Source organism: Ambystoma mexicanum, chromosome 1q, assembly GCF_040938575.1.
Source record: "Ambystoma mexicanum isolate Mex_15411 chromosome 1q, UKY_AmexF1_1, whole genome shotgun sequence".
Classification (NCBI taxonomy): Eukaryota; Metazoa; Chordata; class Amphibia; order Caudata; family Ambystomatidae; genus Ambystoma; species Ambystoma mexicanum.
The window spans coordinates 1414823388-1414850679 of NC_090922.1; the positions used below are offsets into that span (position 1 = coordinate 1414823388).

Here is a 27292-nt window from a genome sequence, read left to right on the forward strand (position 1 = left end):
GGGGAAAAAAGACATCTTGCTGGCGTGATTCCCAATACTGCGCTCACCGACCTTGGGGCATTCTGTTGGTCGGTTGAGCGGCCCCGGCAAAAATTCGCCCTGGGAACCATTTCCTGATGGACGCTTGCGCCTTCTCTGAGGTGGTGAATGTCCCGACAAATTTGTTCATCTCCTTCACGAAGGTGTCTCCGAAAAGAAGGCCTTGGGCATTCTCTCCTACTTCATAAGAACCCAGGTCCCCTAGTTTGTCTATTTTAAGTAGCATGGACCGTCATCTCTGACGAAATTGCACAGTTTGCATTGCCCAACATGCATACTGCTCTTTGTGCCCATCCTGCTAGGATCACTGGATCTACCGACTCCCCGGTGTCCTTAGCTCTTTACACTAGGTCCATTACCTTTGCAATGGAACCCGTCGGGTCAAGTAGCTTGTCTTGGCATGTCTTCTATGCTCGGTCCATGGCCTTACGTGCGTCTTTCCCAGCCTTCGTCACGAAGGTCAGCATCTTGGGATCGAACTTGGTTGTATCTGCTTCCCCGCTAGCTCTGGTCTCGGACACTCTGCCTTGAGCCTGAATCTGGTATCTCTCTCTAGAGGCTTCCTCATCTTTTGAGACATGAATATGGCTACCCTCGGCGAAGGGACCCATTCTGTGGACCTTGGGTGCCTAATTGTGTCCGGTTCAAACATGTCTGACATGTCCTCATCATCTTGGGGGCTCTCCACAATGCTGGCTTTTGGCTCGCTGGGAATTTCCCTCTGCAAGTTCACGCTCTTTGATCAAGCTCTGCACATCATCCTCTGGCTCCTCCTCCTGTGCTGACTGGTCTGAGGATGATGTAGCTTCCCCTGTGTTTTTTGCCCCCCTGGGATGGGTACGAGGCTGGGCAGGGCTTTTTTGTTAAAAAGGCACTCTTGAGCCTGTGGAATGCATCAGCTGCCTCCTGGGTCTTCTTTATCTTCCCCATCTCTGAACCCGGGCGAGTAGAAGTGCTTTCTCTTCTGGGCCACTTTTCTCCCCTTCTCCTCATGCTGCAGAGGCTTCATTGTGGAGGTGCCCTCACCTGGATCGTGGAGCGTGCCAGCTATTTTGCCCAATAACTCTTATAGGCCAGACAATCTGTCTTGCAAGAGCTTGACCCCCTAAGCTACTGCTTGTATTAGGGAGTTCCCTAAGACTTTTTAAAAACTATTGGAGAGATCTATTTCATCCTCTCCCATGAACTCCTCCTCTTGGCCTTGTTCCTGCTCTTTCACTCCATACCTCTTCCCCCTTGCAGTACGCCATGGGGACTGTTGAAGGTGCCTGTCAAGTTTGTGATAGACAGCCTCCGAGTGGCTGGGGCACTTCTCTGTACTCTTCCAATGCTCCGTATACCTGCGTCTTTTCGTTTTTTTTTTTCTTTTTTTTTAACTTATCAATTTCTTAACTTGCACCTCTGACTTTTCAGGTTAACCGATATGATCCACAGATCTGCGCGCGTTCTGGGAGTGAGAGGAGAGCTTCTGGTAGCGACCGTCATTTCATGGATAAAAAGCTTCTGTGCATGCGCGTAGCACATCCATTTGCGTAATGGCATGCAAGCGGCTGAGCTTGTCTGTGCGTCAGACGTATTATGAGGCCTACTGTCTCCCCACGCTGGGCATGGATTAAACTGTACATCTGCTTCGGATGAAACTCAATAGGAATGTTATTGGCGGGCCCGGCCTATTAGCGGTGATGCAGCTTACTGAGGTTCTCGCACCCTTACTATTACTTCACTTCGCTGTGTATATAACTAGCGTTCAAAAGACGTGCACTGCTCGTATCTATATTGTATGTAAATGCTTATTGCCCATATGTATCTAGCATCATAAAACCATGACAGATGATTAAAAGTGTACTTGTCTGCTGTGGCTGCAGCAAAAAAGAGGGAAGGACCCTGTGACGCAGACACTGATAGGAGGAAAGGGGCTCGGATTGGTCAGTGAGATGGAGGCTGAGGACTTCCAGACAACAAAGCCTCATGGGGAATGTTGTACTCCCATGTTTGTATTTCCCTTCTGTGATGTTTTTTCTGTTATTTTTTTTTAACAAGTTTGAGATTGTTATATAAAAAAAGAAAGTAAGATTTTAAATGCTGTGGATTAGCAGTATTAAAGAAGTTGAGCATAATGCTCGCCTCCGGTCTTGTCATAGAATCTGTGTAACTCCCCTACAGCTCACATTGACCCCTCTTGAGATGAGCCTTGCTACTTGACCTCACTACCAACCTGTGTAGTGCAGGCGTATACCAAAGGTTGGGTTCCTATTGCCAAAAGGTCAGAGTTGTTGTATTGTACCCAAAGGGTACTGCATACAATCTTGCCTAACAAGCAGCAGTGTATAACCCCCCACACTGCTGATTATTTCCCCTCTGGACCACACTCTTGCTATGGAGAGTGTGGGAGAAAACCTCAGTGTTTAAATACATGACTAACTTGTTCTGGGAGTCCCCCTACCGAGACGAACACTGGCATATAACCTGTACTAAGGGAAAGTCTCCACCTGGGAGGGTCTACAGCCATGTTTTGCTCACTGTACTTTTCACAGCATAGAAATTGCCATTTGCATATCGCACCCACTTGTGCAGTACAGCACCGAAATACTGGGTAATTCTCCTTTGAACAAGAGTAGCAACAGCAACCCCAGACACGTGTTTCGGACTTGTTGGGCTTCATCAGTGAGGGGTTCACGTCTGGGTTACCCTGAGCACCAAATTTTGATCTGCTCCATCAATGATTTGTGTCTTATATAGCATTTCTTCAAATAAAAGTTTTAATCAAAATTGGTTTCATTTTGATGCACTCATTTCTTGAAGCTTAATAGGACATATGTACAGGACTCCAGTTAATGCATTCACTACAGGATGGATTTAAAGTGTTTCTGGTAGATGCAGTATTTTGTTAACTTAATGGGTACATGTGCCACAAATGTAGGTGTTTATAGGCATACAATTGAGTATATAGTGATCCTTTTCCTTACATCCAGTGAACAATCTGTTGCCTTTTATTTTCACATTACTTTTGGGGAACCTTTTGAAAAGCACTCAAACGAGTGCATTAATCATGTCTTTGCTTGAATCTCACGTTGAAGATAGATTTTATGCATTATGCATTTATTTGTTTTTTTTATATAGTGCTTTAATTTAAAGCACTCTACAGAGGTCATATTTACATACATTACTGTTACCCAATCCAAATTGGTACTGTTTACATAATATCGTGTTCCCTAGTTGTCCTATGACCAGGGGCTATTTATAGCTCCATTTTATCTATTTATTTTGATCAATGCCTCAACCCCTCTTCTTTTTACGATTTCTAATTGCGCTTTACAACGTCTTCCCTTGCTTTCCACCCTCCAAAAAGAGCACATTAATCCTATTCTTGCATGGAAATATTATTTTACAGACCAACAAAAAATAAGGCTCCTAATATAATATTTAGAATACAGATGTTGATGCTGATTATTAAACATGCTTTCTTTGGAATGCAAACATGCGCAAGATTTGTGCCAGGAATTGCTGGTATGGGATGAAGGGCAAGATATTTTCTAGCTGAATGGGGGCGTTTTCCCTTATTTGTGCAGGGGTACAGCCCTGTTGAATGGTTACCGTATTTACTCAGGATCCAAGTGTACTGTGGATCCCTGTGTACTACTTGTGTGCCATGTGCACTTAGAGGTTTCTGATGTTCTGTTGGAGCACATATGGAAGTACACCAACTGCTTCGGTATTCTCTTCTGCTGTCCAGTGCAGTTGGAACAGTGCTGATACTGAATATGATGTGATGCCTTTTGGGGGTTTGATGACCATTATCTTTTGAATCGTGTTCCATTTCTCCCCAGGACGAGGGCTCGTTCCATCTCAAAGACACAGCCAAGAGCATCCTCAAAAGCCTAGGCAGCCAAGTTGCCTCTTCGTTGAGCTGGAGGGACATGTGGACGTTTGTAGTGCGGAAAGGAGGTACAGGCACTCTTTGATTCTTTTTTAACATGTCGTCCTGGTCACAGCCCTGGTCTCAGTGAAATCTTCCAGCTTTTTATTTAAAGAAAAGAAACGGACATCGCACTTAGCTGTGGTATAAAGAGTTCTTGTAAATTGCACAATCACCGGGAATTAGCATGCTTTAAATCCAATTAAGCAAATGCCCCGCTGGCCACATTGGAACGTCTGCTTTTTAATATTTTGCTATGAGAAGCCTTGCGTTTTTATAAAGCGGCTAAATTTAGGAAATGTATTTTTTATGCTTAAGACTCTCTTCATTTTTTCCAAACTCTTAGTGCTCGATGGCTGCTTTTTCTTAACCTGGTTACTTTGTACGTTAACGTTCATCTAACGTGTCACATTTTCTCCGTTTCTCCAACCATTGGTGTCATTTTAGCTTTGCATATTCAGTCTTTCGCCTACAGATTTACAATGAGATCATGAAAATAGTTTATAATGGGTGAATGAATCAGTTTGCATAATTGCACAAATTTCAGTGTATTGTTCACCCAATTAGATATGTAGAGCATATGTTTGGCATACAAAGACATGCAATTGGTTGAATTACAATGAGTTGGCGACTGTACTTTGCAACAAATATTCAACTAGTGTTGGCGCGTAATAAACACTGCACCTATAGTTAATTATTTGCAGAAGCATTGCTGTGCACATCTGTGACAATCACTTGTCCAGGTGACATTCCATGTGTCTTTATTTGTAACTTTTACAATTTACTTGAACTTCTCATGGTCCATTTGGGTTCACAATATTTTTACTAATCCCCTTTTACGCACCCGGATGCCTTCCGGCCTGGAGCGCTATACAAAAAAGGAAATTACGACTATAGCACCTTTTAGATATGATGATATGATATGGCATTTATAATGCGCTTATACAAGTGTTTCAAGGTGCGACGAGGCAAGGGAGGGGGAACAGAGGGAGGACCGACAACAATCCTACTAGACCAGGTGTCATTCAGATCGCGCAAGTGCTTGGGAAGGAGGAGCAGTATGAGGAAGAAGGGGGAGAGGACAGTGCAGTACATAGGGAAAGAAAAAAAATAATATTTAAACAGTAAGTAAAAGTACGGCCAGCAGGTGTCAAGTACAAGGTTAAGTGCCGACACCAGGTGTCAAGTGCTGGCAGTGGGACTGTAGGGATACAGAAACGGTCCCCAAGTGCGGGGTTTGCCAGGAGGGCAGGGCAGGAGTGCGACTGGCAGGGGAGGGGACCTGGGCCCGAGATCAGAGGGTGACCAGGTAACCAGTGCAAATTCAGTGTCAGCCAGGAAGCCAGCAAGGGAGAGGGGGAGAAAAAGCAGAAGCAAAGAGGTTTTGAGATGCTTCCGGAAACAATGATTCTCTTCAAGTTTCAGGGTGGCTGTTCCAGGGGGAGGCCTCAGCCGAAGAAAGATATCTACCACCAACTCGTTGCTTGGAGAAGCGACTGACACTGAGGGAGTTTGAGGTAGAGGAGCGAAGAGCTCGAGAAGGAAGGTATTTGGGGAGAGAGAGTTGAAGGTATTGAGGCCCCAGGACCCGGAAGGCCTTGTGGACGATGCAGAGGGTTTTGAACTTATTCCTTGCAGCCACTGGGAGCCAGTGCAGAGATTTCAGTCCTGGAGACGATCCCTGGGCTCGAGGCAAAGGAGAAGTCTTGCGGTCCTGTTCTGGATAAGTTGCAGGGGGTGGAGAGTAGATGCAGGCAGATTTAGAAAGAGGCTATTGCAATAGTCCAGCCTAGAGAAAACCAGAGCTCTGGAGACTGAGCGCTTCTGGGGGAAGGAGAGGAAAGGAAGAATACCTCTGAGGAGGTGCAGCAGTAGTGTGACTTCTTAGAGATGTCATATCCGAGATGTAAGGAGAGTGTAGAGTCCAGATTGACCCCAAGGTTTTTAGCCTTACCGGTGGGAACAGGAAGATGGCAAAGGGAGGCCGGAGAGAGAGAGCTTCAGGAAAGGAGGGAGCGGGTCTGCCGATGAAGAGAATGTCTTGCTGGCATTAAGGCAGAGGTCATTGGCGGCACACCACGCCTGGATAGCAGACATTCAGAGATGAGGGAAGTGGAGGAGGAGGCCGTGGGTAGCCTGAAGATGATCTCGGTGTCTTCCGCGTAGACTAAAAGTTGTGGCAGAGAGCGGCGATGCGGTGGCCCAGGAGTGCCAGGTATTGAACAGCCAGGGAGAGAGGTTGGACCCCTGGGGGACACCACAGGTAGAGAAAAAGATAGCGGGGAGGAAGGACCCAAGTTGGACCTGGGAGGGTTGTTCGGAGAGGAAAGAAGTCAGCCACGCCAGAGCCTGACCAGTGATACCCAGGTTATAACAGACGGTTGAGCATGATGGCATGGTTGACAGTGTCAAAGGCGGAAGAGAGATCAAGCAGGATAAGGACGTAAGGGGTGTTAGAGTCCAGGTTGGAGAGCAGGTCTTCACGGATGTTCAGGAGAGCAGTTTCCGTGCTTCTGGCAGCTCTGAAGCCAGACTGATGGTCATGAAGACCGCTAACCGATTCAGTGTGGGGATTAAGCTGGGAGATGGCCAGTTTCTCCAGGAGCTTTCCCAGGAAGGGAGTGATGGAGATTGGGCGGTAGTTGGTCGGGCAGGAGGGGTCGGCAGTGGGTTTATTAAGATGGGGGTGCAAAAGGGAGGGCTTAACGGGGGATGGGAAGACTCCAGTGGCGAAGGAGTGATTTCAGAAATCAGCCAGGGCAGGAGCCAGGGAGTCTATTTGGTCCTTGATAGTTTTGGAGGAACAGGGGTGAACCTGTTTCGACAAGACTTACATAGATCGGACTTGTCTAGCAACCTAGTCTGCGTAGAAAAGGGGAAAGGCAGAGAAGGAGGGTGGAGAGGTGGCTGCAGAGAGGCTAGAGGAAGAGCAGGGAGTGGGGGGGGGGGTGTTTAGGGGCAAAGGAGGAGAGGGAGGACAGGATGTCCTGAGTTTTAGAGATGAAGTGAGAAGCCGGTGCCGTACAGAGGGCCTTAGAGGGGACATGAGAGGTAGACTGCAGCAGGTTTGACCAATTCCTTGCAGATTTTAAAGAGTTTGGCCGAGTTGTTAGACCCAGAGACGCAGGATTGAACTTCTTTCTGCATCCTTGATCACAGGGTGACTACAGATCACAAAAGGAGCGTTTTGTCTCAAGGTGCATTAAAATCTGCAAACGTTGCACGTAAAATGTTAACTTTCTATAATTTTTAACCAAGAAATGTAGATGACTGATTCCAGTGTCCACTCCATACCACAGAAACACATATGCATGACACTATTGCCCCCCTTTGACCTGCATTTCGTTTGATAAATCTGTGGGTATATAAATAATAGGGAGGGAAAAGCCTGTTAACCCATCACCATTTGTGATAATACGGAGTGTGACTCTGGGGAGCCATGCTCTTTGAGGACAGGGAGGTGAGTCTGAATCGGAATTAAAAACCAGAGGTTGTCACAAGGGAAAATCTCCCATGCCCAAGAAACGTGACGAATTACTGATTTTGTTGCACAGATTTCTGCAGCGTCCAAATGCAGTGGCGAGGTTTCATTCCACCTTTGCATCACAATCAGAAGTTAGGTTTCTGGATCTTAGGTGAGATCGGATTGAATGAACAGTATAGGCGTATTTACATCTGATAGGGGATATGTGATATGATTGGCCTGGCCATATCAGACTGCTCCACGTGGCACCATCAACAGCGGTTAGCCTGCTCAACTTGAGAAATGTATCAGCATGTGAACACAATAAAGGGTGGAGAGTGGCTTCAGGGTCTCTCCTGTTTCCCACCAATGTTGCCACCTCTCATACTCCTCTGACCCTGAGCAAGGGCATTCCAGCCTCAAGCTTCATGCTGTTATATTTCTGCCTTCAGTTTGATGGGGACAACAGTTTCTGCCTGCTTCAGATGAATGGCCAGGTCTCTGTGTGGTTTCTTCCCTTCCCCTGCTGTTTGCATGATAGACCTGGTTCACTATCCTTCCAGGCACGATTTATCACCTTGATGGAAGATGGGAAGACAAGGGATGCATACATTATTAATAGTCCTTAAAGGATCCCCAACGTAATAGTCACTGTGACCCTCAACCTTTAGCACATAGTTAGTGAAAAATACAAATGTATATATCAGTCAATGTAGGAACTGGATGTTTGGTGGGGAGGGGTGTTCTATCCCACAGCCAGAGGCCACCAAAAGAAAAGATATATTTATTCTGACTCCATCAAGGCCTACATAAACTTCAGGGAAACTATATATTGTCACTTGAAATAATTGGTGTAATCATTTATTCACATAAGCAGGAATGGAAACATGACTTAAAATTGCACAAAATCACAGGTGTAAGGTAACGTTTTAGGGTTTTGAACTGTGCGAGAAAGGGTCTGGCACTATGTAGGTCTACTTCTAAAATCGAGCAAATTCCAAGGTTTGCTTGGGCTAACCAGATATTATGCTACAATGGTAGTTTCATAACGTAATCATATAGTGGTCACAAGACAAATGGCCAACAAAAGAAAACGCACACTGAGCTGGACACTACTTTTATATGGGGAGGGGAGGGGTGGTGAGAGGGGGCATTGGATGCTCCCACTTTAAAAACTGGAAAGCCCTTTTATCTAAAGGGCCATACATTGGAAACAAATCAGATGCATGTTCAAACACTGGGAGGCAGTTTTCCTCGCTGATTAAGTTGCATTTCAAGCAAATGTTTTGCACATGCGTATTGTGTCCACATGTTTAAACGTGTTGTGTCTGGACTCTGAATGCAACCCAGCATAAAAAAGCTGAAATGCTATTGTAGAGAAGTTCTAAATTATTAGATTATATTCACATGTACAATGGTATGCATGGTCCAATGTTATAAGCAGACTCCTGTTTTTTACAATTACAATGTGTATAAGCATCTTCCAGGCAGTTGCAGCCAAATCATTGCTTGCTGCGATTGTTATGCACCTCTTAACTGAGAAAGAACTGTGCGCCCCTGTGTGGGAATTCTAATATTGTTGGAGGTTGCTGCAGTCTTCACGCTGTGCTAAACTTCACAGATAGAATACAGAACATCTTCATTGGTCTTTGGAGCAATCAAAGTAAAAGGGGGTAAGTTAACATACCTGTTACTCTTCTCCATAGGGTTACATTGCAATAAAGTCCTGTCCCTATCTCTTTCCTGACTTGGATCACTGCTTGGGCCTTCCCTACTGTGATGCGATTTGAGAAAGTTACTTGCCTGAACTTTTCCTTACTTTTGGAACACTTGATTCACAAACACTGTTATCGTCCAATCAAATAGTACAACTAACTGAAAAGTATATATTTTATGGAACTATTTACTTTAGGATAAGGCTTCAATCCACTCCATCTGTGTTTCTACTGTGTTTATCCATCTGATTACCTGCCTGTATTGAATTGGTTTTTAATAAAATGTGTTTCTATCTTTTCAGAAGTGAAAATATATATATATTTTTGTTTGTGGATCTGCTTAGAATCGCATGCTATACACCTGCCGACATCTAGTGGCTAGCTGTGCAGTAACGCATGACCTGTTTACGAAATTCGAAAAGGGAGGTCAACTGGGCATGTTTGCAATACTATCTCTTGTATAACGTCTATTGTACCCATGCTCCTTCACACGACAAGGTCTCTGTTTTTTTTCCGCCATCATAGTCGGTCACATGTTGTGGCTATTCCTGGCTAACGCCATTATTATTCTAAAGTGATATCATTATATTAGCTGTTACTTTATTTGTTTGCCCATAGCTTCTCGAACAACCTTCGGGGATGTGGATGGATGGCTTCAACTACCATCTTTGGAGGGAGGTCCTCGGCTCTCCCATATTGCCTATTTACACCTCTTTCCATCATTCGTTGTGCTGCCTTTAAAATTCAACATGGAAAATGAGATTTTAAATTTTGTCCGTCCTGTAACCGCAAATGCCCCAGGGAAGACGCGCACAAAGTGTGCAGTCACTATCTTCCTTGAGACCATGCAGAAAAACACTGCAAGTCATGCAAACTCATCAAACCTGAAACCCTAAAAGATTGCTGCACTAAGTGTTGGTACGCCCATGCCATGCAGGCCGAAGCGTCCATCGACTTAGCAGGAGCCGCAGAGTATTACAAAGGCAGCTACAGTGCACACAGTGATGCGGAAGACAATTGGGGTTCCACGATTTTCCTTGTGCTAGTCTCCAGAAAGCAGGCCGCTAACCCTGTGATGGACACTACACTACTCTTAATTTCCAAAATCCACTTAGTGGACCACAAATGTTTGAAAGTCATGAAAAGAATGTCATGCTTTGTGGATTTTATGGATGGGCACCCAGAGGAATTCTTACACCCACTGGGTAGTGGAGCACCGCAGGGTAGTGGGAGTACTTCCCCCAGGTCAACTTTTACTTAATCACAGTCCAGACACTTCAGATAGCTTGTAAAATATTGACCCCACGCAACAGTGTAATCCGTACTCGTAAGAACCCAAGGACAATTTTATGACGAGCACACAGAAATAATAATACATGTTCTATATGTATCTCTCCATTTACCCCGCACCCCCGCTCCCTCCCCCTCCCAAGTACCAGGACCAGCCTATTCCCCAGATAATCAAATGCAGTACAATGAACTGCTAATTAAGGCAGCCCAACAATTTAAAATTGATACACAAGAAGCCATTCAAGATACTTACTTCGTAGCTGACCTTTTGGGAGATAAAAAAAACAGTAATATAGTTTATTCCCTTAATCCAATCTGTGCAGTGACAAATCCAACCGTCTCTAATTACACCCATTTTAACCAGGGCACTTAGTCCTCACATAAATCTTTTTCAAACCTGCGCCAACTGTTCCTTCTACATCAGGGATCAGTTAAAACCAGACTCCTTGGTAGTTAATACCACAAGAAAAAGGGCGTGCAATCCATTGGCATCTGCGGAGGCGCCCCAGACAAGGAGAGTAAAAAGTTATATACAATGGGCAGGAAAGTGGCAACATCGGCGGCGTACCAAACTTGCATCGCCAATAATACGACCCTACCACCCAGTCACAACTGTGATATCTGGGACACTGCGGCAACAGCTTAACACTATTCCCAAACTCTCGAAGTCACATATATTAAAATTGATGTCCGAGAGTAAAGAGGTTGCCGGCTACATCCTAAAGAATAACTTGGATGCGGCAGATAATGCTGAATGCATTATAGCAGAAGAGACACCTATAAAACAGTGTTCATGGCTGTGTCAGTCGGACTTCAAATTAGAAAAGCAGGCTTACTGGTTAAGCATGCCATTCATGCGCAATGTTCTGTTTAGCAAGGCAGTCAGTGATGTACTAAAGCGTGCAAAAGAGGAACATGCTCTCTCCTTCCATGGTGCTCTCCATCTCCCCTTTTTACTCAAACCTATCACCTATCCTTCCTCTCTTTTGAAGCCTGGAAGCAAAATGTTTTTTTAAAAAAAAAAACTTCTCCTGGTATCCACTCCAGGCCTGCCCATCGCTGACACCTATGTTAACGCTTCTTCCAGGCAGACTGTCACTGACATCCTCTTTGGCACTCCCTCTCAGGACCTATGGATTCAACACATGGTCTCAGTCCTCTCCCCTTTCTCTTCATCGCCCATTAATGGTGTAACCAGGTGGGTGGTACTCTTGGCATACTTTCCATCCTCCAGGTGCATCATCAATGTCTATCAGAGCGGCACTGTCCTGGCCCAAGGCTCTCAGCCCAACCTCCTCCTCCTCGGTGGGCGTATCCCATCTCTCATCAACTTTCTCCCCTGTGTCTGCCAATCCTCTTGCCCTTCTCCTACCCTGCTGGCATACCCACATCCCTGTACCGCACCTTGGAAGACCTTGGGGATGTGGAGATGGGTGGCGTGAATGAAAATATCCCATGAAGGCCGAGGGAGAGTGGGTTGGGGTATTATGGAGAAATACTATGTCTTGCCCTTTGGCATTCTCCTGCCAATCTCTTGTGATCCTTCGTCGCTTGCCCACCCCCAGGGTCGGTGATCCAAAAGCAGTTGACCTTCCCTGGCCATCCGAATCGATGATCCCACGGGAGTAGGTGGGAGAATACAGTGAGGTTTCTCAGTTCTTAAATACTAGGTCCAAAACAGCAGGTCACTTCAAAGAAGTTCTGACATCATCCACAAACACCATCTGTATGTGAGACAAAATATCAATCTTAACCTTAAACTCAGAACCTGCAAACTTCTATACCTCATGGTGATTAGATTGCCACACACTGTCAATTCCAGGAACCCAAAAGGACTAATTCGGTCACCATCTTGAAAGTAGGCTAGGTGGGTTATCCTTACTATCACTACATCTTTTTTAGGGGGATGGAGCTTTGACATGTAGAGTTAAATGGACTAGTGTCTACAAATGCAGAAGTCTTTCTTACTCGTGTGGCTTGTCTCCATTCCTTCACGCTTATAGGATATTTTGATAGATGGACTTGGTTAGATCAAGCAAAACGATTTCTCAGGAATGAGAACTGTCTGCTTTTGCAAACCCAGCGACGCGGCCGTGTCTGTAACTGTGTGTGTGTGTGTATGCTTTAGGAGAAGAATAAGGCTCATAGATGCAAGCTCCTTTCCAGTAAGCGATAGACTACTTGGTGGCCTTAGGCCCAAGCTAATATCCCAAAATGTTACAAACCGGTAGTCCTACTGTCCAGTCGTTATGTCTAAATAATACTTCAGTGAACTCTGAACTTTTAGTCAGTGTGATACTAAGTTAGGGAGTTTTCGGAAAGAAGACTGGAGTGAAATTGCTTGATTGATGTGGAATTCGGCAAGAACGTTGGGTTTGTTTTCAAAACAACCTTGTCCTTGTGATTTCGACCAGAAGAATCTGTGAGATGCAGGTTTTGTCTTCAGAAGGCTGCACAGTATTTCATAAGGATGTTAAGGATTTGTATCCGGCGACGCACAGCTTAGTCTCGGCCTAGTATGCAGAGCACAATTGAAATGCTTCTGTTTTGATGTTAGATTCAATATTGAGATGGTACACCACTCATATCACACTCATATCACACCCCCTTTTGAAATGCCCCGGGTCACCATGGACCATGAACCAGGCTGGTTGATAAAATGTAGTAATTACCCCAATGGGGTGATGAAAACACCAGGGAATAAAAGCACTTTTTGATTTTAGTAAAGATGGCACTTGAGTTCGAATTTCCCCCAGCAATGTTCCCTCAACCCACAAATAATCAGTTCTAAATGAATGTGAAGATACAGCAGGTAATCAGGAATGGCAAATTGAAAACGGAATTGAAATCGGATCTTCCCTCCCCAAACAAGAGAGAAAAACAGACCCTGGCAACGCTAAAAATGACACTCAGAAATGGATGAATAAAATAATGAATGTGTGCAAAATCCTTGACACAAATATTATTCCTCACTACAGCAACAATGCAAATATACTAACAATCGCTAAGGATGGATAACCAAGAGCATACAGTCGAAAATGAGTGGCAAGTTTAAAACAGATTGCAGAAAATGACACTTTTGAATTCCTGAAATTACCCAAACGGTTTTTAATAAACTGTGAACTATTGTGTTTTTTGTGTTGGGGTGTAGCTATAGATCATAGGTACAATATGGAAGTGAAATGAAGTCTCTAGCTGGTAAATTGAGTAAGTTATGCAAGATCTGGAAAGGTGCATTTTGAGTAAAATGGAGCAGTGAAAAAGGAAAGGAAATCTGTTTTGACAAGAACAGTTTTGCTCTACACTAGAGCATTCAGGCTAGGCGACCAAAGAGGGACACAGTAAGCTCTGGGGTTGATTTGAGAATTCAACCCCAGCTCCCAGCATCCGCCCTGGTGGAACCAGTCCGATCATTCGAAATAAGATGAAAAGCTTAGGATTTCACAAGACTAAATTACTAAAAAAAAAAAAACTGCAGCTAGCATTAGAAATCAATGGCAGGGTGGCAAGAATGATTGTGACAGTTTGAACAAGGGATCAGGATAAGGATAGGGTGACTTACAGAGTGGGATGAGAACAAAGGCGAGATAGACTATGGGTTTAGATGGGGTGGCAATTTATACTCGCATACCACTTTTTAGTTTTTGGATTTTGGACAGTCGGCGGTTCTGGTCACCATACGGATCTGGTCTAACAAAGGACAGCCAGACAAAATCAGTGGCATAGGATCAGCTGGGCAGGGACTGGTTACCGGGTAGCACTTCTGGACTGGCAGTTCTGGTGACTGGATAATATAGGTCATCAGGATGGCAGCAGCATGCAGTGAGTAGCAGCAAACCAAACTGAAACTATAAACTTTTTACTAACTCTTGATGCAGAGTTAACAAGTTGCTAGGGAGAATTCTCTGTTAAGGCTAATTTCCCAAACCTAGTGAGTCCCACAGCAGCTTTGCTGGATTTATGGGGTTTATTTTTTTCTCCTGCTAAGAGTGAGACTCTTTTTCTCCCAATCTTAGACATGATTTGAGGTGTTCCTTTGACTTTGTATGTGTTTTATGGGCTATGGGGTCCTTTACCCCATAGGGCTTCATGTGTTTTTGGTATATGGGTTACACAGCACCCTCCGTGCGTGCAGTAACCCAGGGGTGTCGTAGCGACCCCCAAACATAGACTCCATTCCCTGGGACTGACTACTGTCTCCCAGGGCATGTAAAGTCACCATTGGCTTTACTAGTCTTAAATTGTGAACAGAACCAGTACAAACCATCATATTGTGGACGTACTGGTCGGGGAAATTCGATTGCCCCGGGGTCTGTTGTTCGAGGGGGCACTGTCCAGTCTCCCCCGAACGAGTTTTGGCTGGTGGCAGGGGGGCACTGTCCAGTCTCCCCCGACCGAGTTTTGGCTGGTGGCAGTGGATACTACTTTTTATATTCAACCGTGAATATATTCCTATGGGATTTTCCCATTGACCAGGCTACCACTTTTTAAAATGGCCTCGAACATACCGCCGGTTTATTAAATTAATATAAATTCACCGGTTGGTATTTTTTGCCGTAACTCGGTTCCAAAATGGCATTTGTGTTCGCTTCTGTGACTCCAACCCAAGTCGAGCCCTTTGTTCCACTTTTTGGCGGGCTTCTCCACAGAAGCCTCCAAAAGTGGTGCCACTCTGTCTGGGTACCACAGGGGATGTGGGAGGGGGTTTAAGCACCCTGGACTGAGTTGCCTCGGCAACTCAAGTCGCACTCTTGTGTGATTGGCCCAGTGGTGAGCCGCCTGGCTCACCACTTAGCATGTTTGAGTGACAGCTAGGCTGAATGAATGGGGGTTTTCTGCATAAAAGCAGGGCTTTGGGGATTGGGACTTCAGACGTTGCCACAGGACCAAAGAATCCGAAGAGGGAGAAGCTGAGCCGACCTGCGACGACCCCACCGGTGGAGCCCTGCTGAACCGTCTCACCACTTTTCCCGATGACAGAGGAGATCTTCAATCCGAAGAGTCTTCTTCCTTTGACTGGTGGGGATAACCAGTTTGCCCGCCTTTTCGCCTTCCTGGAGCATCTCGTGGCCGCCTTGCCTGTGCCAAGCAACCCGGCAACCGGGATACCACGTTTTCTCCACTTCCGTGAATAAAAGGGTAGTACCTTTTAACCGGAGAACTCCGCGGCTGGTTTCTTCCCTGGCAGTGCAACGACCTTCAGCTTTCCTCCACGTCAAGATCATCTCTTCCTCTGGACGATGCCGCGACTTGCACCCGCTGCCAGGAACAACTGCCCCTGCTGGAGGATCCTCTCCACTTTAGAGGTACTGTGTCCACCTGGCCTCCCTCGCAACGGTCTGTGTGGGGTGACTCTTAAAGCCTCAACTTACCACTTGGGTTGGCCCTAGGCTGGCTAACTGAACTTTTCTAAACTGAACTGATTCCTTTTTGAACTCTCTGCAAGACTCTCCAAGCCTTTTAAACTGTGTGATCTTGGGCGCATTGGTGTTCTACTCTCTCCAAGAGGGAGCCTGGCCTCTGAACCTTTTGCTCACAAGTAGACTTTGACTTTCCTGCCTTGCTGAGTGCTTCTAAAGGATTGTGGTGTGTGCTGTTCCTAATTTCTGCCTTTTCCCTCCCTTTTTCTTAAACTTATTAAAGTGCCATCTTTAGTTAAGCGCTCACCTCTGTCTGGAAAGAAGTGGTGTTCACTAAGACTTGTCTAATAAGGGATGTATATATAATAATAGTGACTGTGTTTTTGAACTTAATTATAATAATAGTGCTAGAGTGTTTCTAAGTGTGTCTTTAAATAAATAATTATATACTTTGTTACCAACGCTCTGGTCAGTGTTTGTTTGTGCGACTGTATTTTGGTACCTATCTTGTATACTCTATATATTGTCTAACTCTTCTTGAGAGCAGTCTGGCTGCTCAGCCACAGCTACCAGGTAAATCTGGGTGGTACAGACTACTACCGATTGGGTTTACTGCCAACACCTGTAGTCTTAAGCCTTTTGCAGTGGTCCCTAAGGGAACTGCACAGGTTTCTGCCTAACACAAGTCTTTAAAGTTTATTTATAAAATAGTCTTTGGAACCAAAAGGCAGTCCATTGTCACTAGATCATTTTTTTTGTTATTTCCTTCCTTCCAACTGTCATTTCCATCAGTGCAAGGAAGGGGTTTCTCATCTTAATTGAGGTTTTATTCACAGTTTAGTGTCCCAGGACTGCTATTGTCCCAGCCTGGAGCATAGACGAATGTCTGACGAGCGTGTGAACTTTCTTTGTCCTGGCCCATTCAAAGTTTTTCAAGCTGGCAATTATCAGTTTCGTGTCCTGGAAGTTTATGGTGGGTCTCCCTTCCTTGGGGAAGTTTCATGGCTGGCAACTGAAAGAACATTTTTTTTTTTTTTTTACTTTTTTTTTTTTTAGAGCTTACAACTCCAGCTCATGTGTTTTTAAACTCTTGAATTTCTTATTTTGGTTCCTTAATTAAAACAAACCTGTACAAGAATATAGCCTACGTGTGTATTATCACCACTAACCTAATCCCTTTACATCGGTGGTATTCAAACTGTGGGGTGTGACCCTGCAGGGGGCCTCGGATGCATCCCTGAGGGGCCATCAGAGGTCAGCATGAAATCTTTAAAAAATAAAATAAACATTTGTGAAATGGCTGGACCTGCTCACATGATCGGGCAGAATCATGAAACTGTAGACGCCAATGAAAAAGTGTCCCGCAGTTGTAAATGGATATTCATTCCTTTAGTCACAGACTGTTTGAATAGTACCCAAGGGGGTGCTTTGTGTTAAAATGTATGTAAATTGTGATATTTAAAGAATATTTATTTAGCAAAAATGGTCAAAGGTACTAACTGCTCAGTGGTCCAAATTTAACTGCATAGTGAAGTAACTCATCAAACTGGCCTACATTGGCCAAAAAGGTGGCCCATTTTAAATGGCCCACACTAGTATTTTGCATTTTTTGATACATGCATTGCCCTATGCCCTATAGGCCAGTCCGATCCTGGCGGCTCATCCATAATGGCGAGGGGGAGCCCACCCAGTGGACACCTCACCCATTATGGAGGAGCTAAGGAGCCAGCCCAGTGAAACAATGAGCACTCCATCAGCTGCTTTTTTCAGCTGAGAGAGTGCTCCTGGGCTGGCTGAACTGTCAAAGGGAAACGCTATTTCCCTTTGACAGTTCTGTTCTGTGCCCCAGCCGCACATGCTCATTGCATAGCTCATTGGAAATGCTGGCTGGGGCACTGCATATCTGTATTTGCGAGGCAGAGCTCCTGCGCCACCTCGCACATACGTACAGAGCAGCCTGGAGCGGGGCGTTTAAGCACCCATGCGCAGGCCTCTCCAGAAGGTACGTTTATGTTCATTTTTAAAAAATGTAAACAGGTGTATGGATGCGTGTATGCTTGTTTTATGAGTGAGTGTACGGTGATGGATGCTTATGTGAATGATAGAGTGATTGCTGTATGAATATATATGTGTGTGTGTGTGTGTGTGTGTTTTGTTTTTGGTCCGTTGAGCTGATTATGGCAAGTGGTGGATAGAGGGGGAATGAGGGTTGTACAAAAATGCCTAAATGCTTTTGTTGCACAATCCCCCTACCCGCCTGCCAATATCAGCTCTCCTTCTGAGGCGCTGTGGAGCTCAGGGAACAGAGATGGTATTTTTATACTGGATTTCTATCATAGATGTCAATTCAAAAATGCAATGCTTCCCCCTTCGTACCCCAATGCCTTGCATACCCACAATCATGTTGATTGTGTTAGGCCCAGGGGACAGGGAGGGTATTTTTTTTTTTTTTACTGGACATCTAGCATGGTTGTCCAGTAAAAAATGTCATGCCTGTCCCCTGGGCCCCCCAGCACCAATTGCAAACTGTTTGGCTATTTACCCATTTCTTTTTTTATAGTATGCTCTACAATGCAACATTTTAACCCATTATTTTAAAAAGAAATCATCGGGGATACCCTCCTCCCCCGATCCCCTCTTGATTGGTTTAGGCTCCCTCACTGTGATCGGTTGCTTAGGCATTTTTTGGGGAAATAGCTATGCCCCACCACTTCAAAAATTCACCAGCCGCCACTGGCCCTCGGACTGTGTTGGGAACGGGATGGGGGGGGGGGTCCAGGGACTGTGGTGGGAACAGGATTGGTGGGAACAATGGGATAGTTGTGGGAGCAGGGTGGGTAAATGCCAATGTGTGTGATGGGGTGGGGAGAGCCCAGGGACTGTGATGGGGGGCAGGTGGGGGAGCCCAGGGACTATACTGGGAGTAGGGTGTTGTGACAGCACGCAATAGTGGTGACAGCCCGGGGAGGATAGCTCGGCTTCAACGTGCTTTCCTTGGAAGCAAGACCACACAAAGCAACGCAGTTTCGAGCACCGGGTCAGCGCTTAAAACCTCTGGGTATTAGGCGTATTATAAATACCCTATCGTATCATACATACTGTCCATTCCGCATTTTTGGGGGGGGGGCCCGGCCTGCCCAAATTTTGCTCCAGGTGGGCCCCGGCCACAAAAGTTTGAAGACCACTGCTTTACATTGCTAGGTAAACTGGCTTTCATTCACCAATTTATTTTTAAACATGCCTTTTGTTTTTCTTCAGTCAGCAAAGCCCATTTTTCCACATGTGATTAAAAACTGCTAGCATTTCTTTCTTTAATTCGGTTTGGCAGCTCCCTCAGATGCCCACACTGTCTTTGCAGCTGTAGTCATTTACTTGAATGCAGGAGTTTTATCTAAAGCATAGATGCATTTGACACTGACCTGGATCAGAGAGTTAGTCTCTTGGATACTTTTTGGTAAGAAATAAACGCGTGTTCCCATGCGAGTGAAAGTAAAGTTGCTTATTGATTTCTCTCATAGTTGGTTTGGCTGGGCCTGTCATTTAGGAATTATGCCTGGTTTTGGTGAAGCGCAATGAAATATCCTGGGCATGACGGGGCCTTTTCATCACAGTGGCTTCAAGAAATAGAGAATTTAGCGTCACAACAGCATTTTTTTTAAAGGTGAAAAAGGTTTTATTTTCAAGGGGATTTTGGCTTTTGCAGCAAAGCAACACTGCTTTTTCACTTGATTCCATTGATAGGTTTCAGAACACACTGGCATACTTGTTCAGTGTGTCCCCTTGTTTAATCTTGCCTGGAGTGTGCTAGGCAGGATGGTGCAGCCATCTTTTTGTTGCTGCCAAAATGCAGTTTTGAGGTCCTGGTGCGCACAGGAGCCAGCGCAGCCAGGTTGCTGTTTCTTGTGCAAATGCAGCTTTGTGATGTGGGGCAATGCCGTCGAGTGGGTCAATATATCCCACAAGGACTAAGTAGTTGCCCACATTCTGAGGCCCCCCTGAACTCTCACACTGCCTCTGGGGTAGGGCAGTATCTGACAATGCCCTGGTAAGCCACCTACCCCAGCTTGTGTGGTCCATGCTGTCACCGGTTCAGAAGCCTGACTGTGTTAATATCCATAAGCAGCCATCGCACCTCTGAAAGAGTTGTTGAGGAATGAAATCGTGGACTACCCACTCGTGATTGGAGTGGCATGGTCTGCTTAGCTTGTCTGCATCGCTGCATCCACATTTTCCTCTCCGGGAAAGTAGATGACTCTGAGGAGAATCCGGTGATGGAAGCCCCACTCTCAAATCTCCACTGCAATTCAGCACATGGTCATGGGTCTGGTACCCCCCCACCCCCCCTTGACATATCTGAAAGTCGTGTTGTTCGTCTGGATCAGCATAATTGGTGAGGAACACCTTCAGGGCCAGGAAAATCACTTTGAGTTCCAGTTTGTTGATATGTCCCATCTGCTTAAACTCTTTGATTCTGCCCCCGATTGATTTGTGTACCTGGCCACCACCCTTTACTTCTCTTCGTCTGGGTTGTTGATGTGGAAGACTGTTTGACGATGCCATTGATTTTCGTCCTCTGCTTCATCACAGGGATACTTGGCGGGCGTTCCAGTTGTCTTCGCTCCTGTCAAGGAGCCCCCTAAACCTCCTGAGGTTCTTGACGTAAAGTCTCTCTCGCAGCTGATGACTTCAATTGTTTCTGATGTGCCTTACTTAGAATGTTCAAGGACGTTTCTTTAAGAGTAGTGGGGCTCGCCTTTGTAATCTGCTCATCAGACAAACTATTAAATAACTCTGAAGCCTCCAAAAGGGAGATCTAAAATGTTGTGCTGCACGACAGATTGCAACAATGTCGTCCTCCACATCTTGGCACCAACACACATGATCCCAAACTAAAGGCTGTGTCTAAATGGGAAGCAGAACGCTTAAGAAGCTCCTTGGCTGTTTTTTTTTTTTTGTCATCAGCTAGATCAGATTTGAACACCACTTGTTGATCCCAGGGAAGTTTCCCTTGGAAATAATTCAACTACTTTCATAGGCGTAAGTTTATCCCAGCAGCAAGTTACTTGTGGTAGCTTTAAGGTTAAGTTGGCATAGACCTTTTAACCCAGAGCATCACAAAAATGATCCTTTTTCCCCCCCGAGGGTTGGAGGTGGAAACTGAAGAATAAGCAGATCATATACCACCTGGTGGACAAGCAATGTCGCAGAAAACCAAGGACAGCGGGATGGGGCTGTGAGGCCAGATTCACCATGTAAAAAAGGAAAGTTCTTATAATGCACTGCCAACTTTTTGTATTGGGATGCCACAGTGTATATGGCTTACCTCCGATTTTGCAGGCTTTCATAAAGTAATTCTTTTGGGAGAGGGATACGAGATGTGCCTAATTTTATAATACACCAGCCAACACCTCTGCTACATATGGGGTTCCAACAGAGATGCGGGGCCTAAGAACCCTGCTTCTTCCCCAAGCGTTTCATGTTTAATTCCTTTAGGAGCTGCTTCTATTAATTCTTATAAATTGGAATTTTGTGTTTCTTTTTGTTTTTTTACTTTGTGTAGTAGTTGAACAAAATTATTTGTCCTCATCAGTGATTTCATGCTTTCACACCTCCTATATTGTCCATCTCCATATGTCTAATTTACTAAATAGTGTTATTTAAGGACTGATCTTTCAAAACGTTTCTTATTCATATTCTGGCTTTTAGTCCTGTTCACCCCAGCTTCTTCACCCAATTCCAGACACAAAGCTGCATGATCCTACTCATCTATTGGACATTTTTTTTCCCCTGCTATATAACCAACCGAATAGCCGATACAAGAAGGAAAACCATGTCTGCCAGAATAAAATGTGAACCTGGCTGTCTTCCGGTTTTTTAATCGCTAAACCACCAATCCCAAAATGTTTTTAATACTTGCAAAGTCAGACTTTTTTCTCTGCATTGAAGGAAAATGTATATTTAATAGAGAAACAGACAATTTCTAGATTGGGGACTGTAACGCAGAATATGTTGCTCTAGTCTAATTGTTATTGTTTACTCTCTGTTGCTGCTATAATTTAGCGCAACTGGTCTTTGGATGCTCCAATTGTAATATTGGTTCACCAATTGTCCGTATTAACATACACTGTGATGGTTCAGACACTCTAACTACTGCCAGTTGGTTGTGCTTTATTTTCTTTTTGTTAGACGCAATACTATCCGTAAACCTAGGGATTGTTCACCTCACATGGTTAGTTACCCACAATTACTTTGAGATGTGGCACATGCCTCTGCTTCACTCCCTCTCAGTTGGCTGAATGCCATGCGACTGCCATTACATTATCTAGGAAAGAGGTGAAAAATATTAAAAGTGATGTTTTTTGTGTGAATTTGTAGTCTAGCTATCCATGGACACTGCATATCTTGTCATGCCATACTTGTAAAACTAAGCAAAATAGCAGGGAATGGTTGCATGAAGAAATTAAGTACTTTATGAAATGTTAATTGCAATTTATTTTTACAGCTGCCAAGAACCGATGGGCAGAAACATGAAACTTTCCGTCTATAATAGGGGTGGTGTTGGTTTTCTTTTAGCACAAGCCTATGGAGAGAAACATTCCAAGTCTCCAGCTCTGTCCATGTGGGGGGATCCTGTTTTACTGAAGACAGAGGTCCAATTGACGTCCCCGGAAGGTAGGCAAATAGATTCAGAACGCTTAACTTGCAATGCAATATATAACTCAAACTGATACAGCCATGTTTGACAGAGAAAGGGCACACAGAATAAAGATTTAAAAACTGGGGCCTCATAAAAAGTAATTTACCATTGTTGTTTTGTCCACAGTAGTTGCGCTCAGGAGAGGGTGAGAGTGTGGCATAGGTGGCACACGCAAGTCCAAACAGCAGTAGGCACTTGGTCTAAACCCATAGTACCAAGAAAGCTGTGTGCAGATCAGGCTTTCAAAATGGCACCATTCAAGCAGACCTTCAGAACCTGGTAAATCGTGGCTTGCCGCTTATTATCCAATGGGGCTTTGTTATCCCAGAATGCTGCACACACTGAAGGAGGAAAATGGAGAATCATAAAGAAATGGCAAACCATCTGTTTTCCAGCCTACTTTCTTTTCATCAATCTTGGAGCCACATCAATGCTAGGAATTCAGAGTGCTGGAGGCGGGTGGGAGGGAATGGTTGATAAGAATGTCCCTCTGTTACTCCCATGGGGTTGTTTGCTGCCAAATCTGCACCTTTGCGGTAGAACTGGGACATAATCTGCCTTTTCCCCATATATGCAGATTGCCTATTGACTTTATCCTGTTGATTTCTGTGTGGATTATTTCACTTACTTAAAACTGTGCAAAGTGACACTCTCTGCTTCAGGACATTTTTCTTGCATCCAATTAAGGTCCAGGGAGTGTTAGGCCAAAGACTGGAATTTTAGCCTGCACCAGTGACTTCTAATGTAACTTTAAAGACATGTTTTTCTCTTTGTAAAAGTGAATGTCTAGTTACACTGTAACGATGACATTGGGCCTCATTACGAGTCCGGCGTTAACCGAGGAGGTAAAACCATCTCGGTTAACGCCGGACTCGTATTACCATTCCGCCTCCGTGATTCCCGGAATTACCGGGACATTACAACCCCGGTTTTCCGGGAATCACGGAGGCGGAATGGTGTAAATCCCCATCCCCATTTCCATCGAGTCCTATGGGACTCGATGGAAATGGGGATCATGGAACCAGCGGCAGCATCTCATAATGCTGCCGGTGTTTCTTCGTCCGCCTGCATGCGGGAGGTGTTAAACCCACCAGGTCAGACCTGGCGGGAACATAACCTCCCGCCTGCAGGGGTCGGACTCAGGCGGTCCGGACACAACGGTGGCGGCGGGTTTACCGCCACCGTTATTTCCGGACCACCTGGGTCGTAATGAGGCCCATTGTATCTATCTGTGTCCCCGAGGTGTAATTCATTGGCTCCTCTAAATGTCTTTTTATCTTCTGGTAGTATAGTGACTACCTTCCCTGTTTTCACTACTGACTAGTGGGTCTGAAACCAGGGAAGGCCTATTGTTATTTTGAGTAGCTTGGGTCATTGTTTTTTCTGGACGAGATCCTTGTTGGTCGAGTTCTGTAACAACCTGCAAAAGAACATTTCCAATCACTGGGTTGTTACACCAGTTCTGAACCTTGTTTTCAGGAACAGCCACCAAGAGCACTTGCCCCTGATCTGATGGTTTATTTAAGATTACACTCTGTAGGGGGGGGGTTCCTGGTCGTAGGTTTCTGCTGACCTCCTCAACCACGATCATTGGCATGCATCTTGCTGAGCTTTCTTTCTTTCTGGTTCTTGAATCTAGGACTGGAACTTTTGAGGGTCTCCACTGGTGTTACATGATAGTAGGTTTCGTACCTGTGGTACGACTCATATTCGCCTGATTTTTCGCATAAGCATGGCAGGACATGTAGAAGTTGTCCCGTTGATTCCCATGGGGAATTTTTGAACTTGCTGAAAACTCTTGGAAAGGGACTAGGTAGCTACTTACTTCTACATGGGCATTTGTCTTTGTTCCCCATTTTGGAGTTTTAGGGAATAACCTGGAATTTGAGCATGTACTTTTTTTTAAAACATTTGTATTACATGCCTTTCGAATGGATTGTGTCCTCCAACGTATTCCACAGCTTTGACATGTAATGTCCACAGCTGAGGTGCTTTGGAAATTTTTCTGGCAGAGGGCTTCCTGCGTCGATGGCGTCTGGTTGATGTCCCCCAAAGGCCTCTGTCGACGACGACATCACCAGATGTTATAAATAGGAGGCCCGGTGCTCATAGCCTCAGTTCTGTTTTTTTTTTTCCCAAACGTGTTTGCTTCGAGAATTCAGTGAGCCTCGTGTGATCTTCGAAGAAAATGTCTTCATCGTCTACCCCTCTGACTCTGTGGTCTGCGTTTAATACATGCCCGGGACTGTAAGTCTAAAATGTCAATTACGGACCCGCACCGCATCTGCTTGTGGTGTCTGGGCGAAAGTCATGATACCGACGACTGCTCGAAGTAACAGTTGTTGACTGCCAAGGACTTGCGGGAGGTTAACGGGAAGTTAAAGGTAGTTCGGGTTTCTAAACCCCGTAAATCCCAAAAAACGGTGTGTATTTCCACATATGATTCGAGGGGTGACTCTTCTCGTCGGAAGGAGTCCCGGGGATCTCGATCCCAGAGTGGAACCCCCACTCTTTTTCATCTCGGCTCTCCCGGAAGCGGCGTCACCCACTAAATCCTCGACTCCTAAGGAATGGGAGGCATTCAGGGAGCAAATGCTGGCGACTTTTCAATCCCAGTACACAGTTCCATCTGCGCATTCGGAAGAAGCTGGCAGGGAACGGTCTCGGTCCGATGCTCGTGCGCCTTCGGGCACTCAGCGCGATAAATGTCGGGAACTGTCAAGGTCCCGTTCGGACAAGTCTCCGGTGGATCGCCAGAGACGTGCCAGATCCAGGTCTTGGTCTTTGTCCCCAGCGAAACTGCAGAAATCTGGAAAGGGCTTGAGGTCGGCATTGGCGCTGTGTCCGTCGAGTGCGGCTGTCGGAGCATTGCCTTCGATCCAGCCTTCGGCGCTGTTGACGCCATCGGCGCCCTCGATGCCTTTGGGGCCCTTTGGCTGGAATTTGCATGCGGAGGGAGGCCCCTGTTACTGAGGATCCTCAGAGAAGGGCTTTATCCAAGACTGCGAGGCCTGTTGTGGACTCCATGGCCACTCTTCTCCCTAGGAAGGAGTTCTTTCATTCTCTGCATGATATTGGATATAGAGTTTGAGCCTGTTGAAACTCATGAGACTCCTGATATGGTCTTTTCTGAAGACAGTCATTTGGAGGAATTGCGTCAGTCGTTACATGATGCCAGTGGCCTTGACACATCTTCTGAAGTAGAGTTTGGTAGGCCAAAGCCTGGGGCTCATGCTGAATCCTCCTATAGGAGGTTGATGTTTAGAATCTCGGGTGGTCCGGAACTCTGATCAGGATGACCTGACTGATATTTTAGATCAGGGTCTGTCCACTGACCCAGTGTTGCCTTTTCATTTGGCATTGCAAAAAACAGTGGCAGCTACTTGGCAGACACCAGAGGCTCTTCCAGTAGCAACCCCAGCTACCTATCCACTCACCCAGTGAGTCGGGCAGCTACGGCCACATCTACTTCATATAACTTAAGACCAGCCCCATGTTATCCTCCCTTATTTACAACGCAACATATTGTGGTGAACCAGAATAAGAACCTAGACGATTGTGAGTCATGTTTCAAGGATTTTGTTTAAAAAAAAAAAAAATAATATATAAAAAAAGAGGAATCAAACGCCTAACTTACCTTATTTTTATGAGGGATGGTCTGTACCAAACAAAACAAGGGTGGATGCTAAAGTCCAAATTTAAACTCTTTATTCCGAATCCTATCAAGCAAACTGGCCATATCACTACAGAAAACGCCCAACTAAAAAAAGGAAAGGAAAGGGGAGGCTTCATGCACTAGTCTCGGCGAGGCTTCCACCAGGCGCACTTCATACGGTTTCTGTCTTCCAACGTTCCTTTTTTGTAGCAGGATATTCTTTCCAGCCTTAATTCTAAATTCAGGTTTGCATTCTCTCCTATTAATAAAGAAAACTGTTTCTTGATGGAAACAATTCCATGTATCCAGAATTGCTAGAGAACATGCATAACAAGGTTTCTGTCCTTTCCTCCTTCAAGGCTCTGAGACTACCCAAAGTCCTGTAGTCCTCAGATAGCTTCTTTTCTTTCACATATTATTTTGGCTAGCGTGGTAGTCCGCCCTGGTTGTTCAAAGTTTTATAATCTTAGCCTTAATTGAATTAGTCATAATTCCATCTCCACCTTTTCATGTTAGTTGCATACTCTGGTTTCTCCGATTTCCATAACCTGAATAGATTTCCCATTGATTTCTCACAACATTCGTATTATTCTTACTCCCCCCCCCCCCCCCCTTATAGGGTATTTGCAAACTTTGCTTGCTCAGTCTCGCGTAACTGGGATGTGTTCCCAAGCTGTTGTTCTCAATCTTCGTACCTAGTAGTGGTATATCTTCAGTCTGGTTTCTCGTGCTCCCGAAACCTCATCTGCTTTTCCTGTGGCTACATAACTCTGTAGCTGTGGTCTGACGTGCACAGAGCTCAGGAGTTCAGACTCCCTCATATAGTCTGGTTTTGGCATCTGTTACTGGCAGTGCGCGCCACCACATGTCCTTCTTGGTCGCGCCAACAGACAAGACTGGTATTTTGCCATCTCTGCTCTCGTTCTCACTTGGGCCTCTAGCTCTGATAGAACGCCCACCCGTAGGCGCTTGGTTAACATTTCGCTGTCTCTGCGGCCCAGCATGGCTCTGCCCTTCCAGGACGACCATACTGCGGAGGCTCACTAACAGTTCTACTGCCTCCGTAGTAGTGTTTGTTTTACAATCGCTCCTCTTCTTATACACGTCACAGAACCCGTTTGAACAGAGTTCTTCTTTGTTGACTATGGCATTCGGGT

At 45.3% G+C, this 27292-nt stretch overlaps 1 protein-coding gene across 1 annotated transcript in view; it reads left to right on the forward strand.

The window, feature by feature from the left end:
• Window positions 1-27292, forward strand: part of POMGNT1 (protein O-linked mannose N-acetylglucosaminyltransferase 1 (beta 1,2-)) — a 532666-nt gene that overhangs the window by 74170 nt on the left and 431204 nt on the right. The window contains exons 6-7 of the mRNA XM_069642286.1: window positions 3867-3984; window positions 22357-22455. Of these exons, the coding sequence (XP_069498387.1) occupies window positions 3867-3984; window positions 22357-22455 (217 nt within the window). The remainder of the gene's footprint in view (window positions 1-3866; window positions 3985-22356; window positions 22456-27292) is intronic.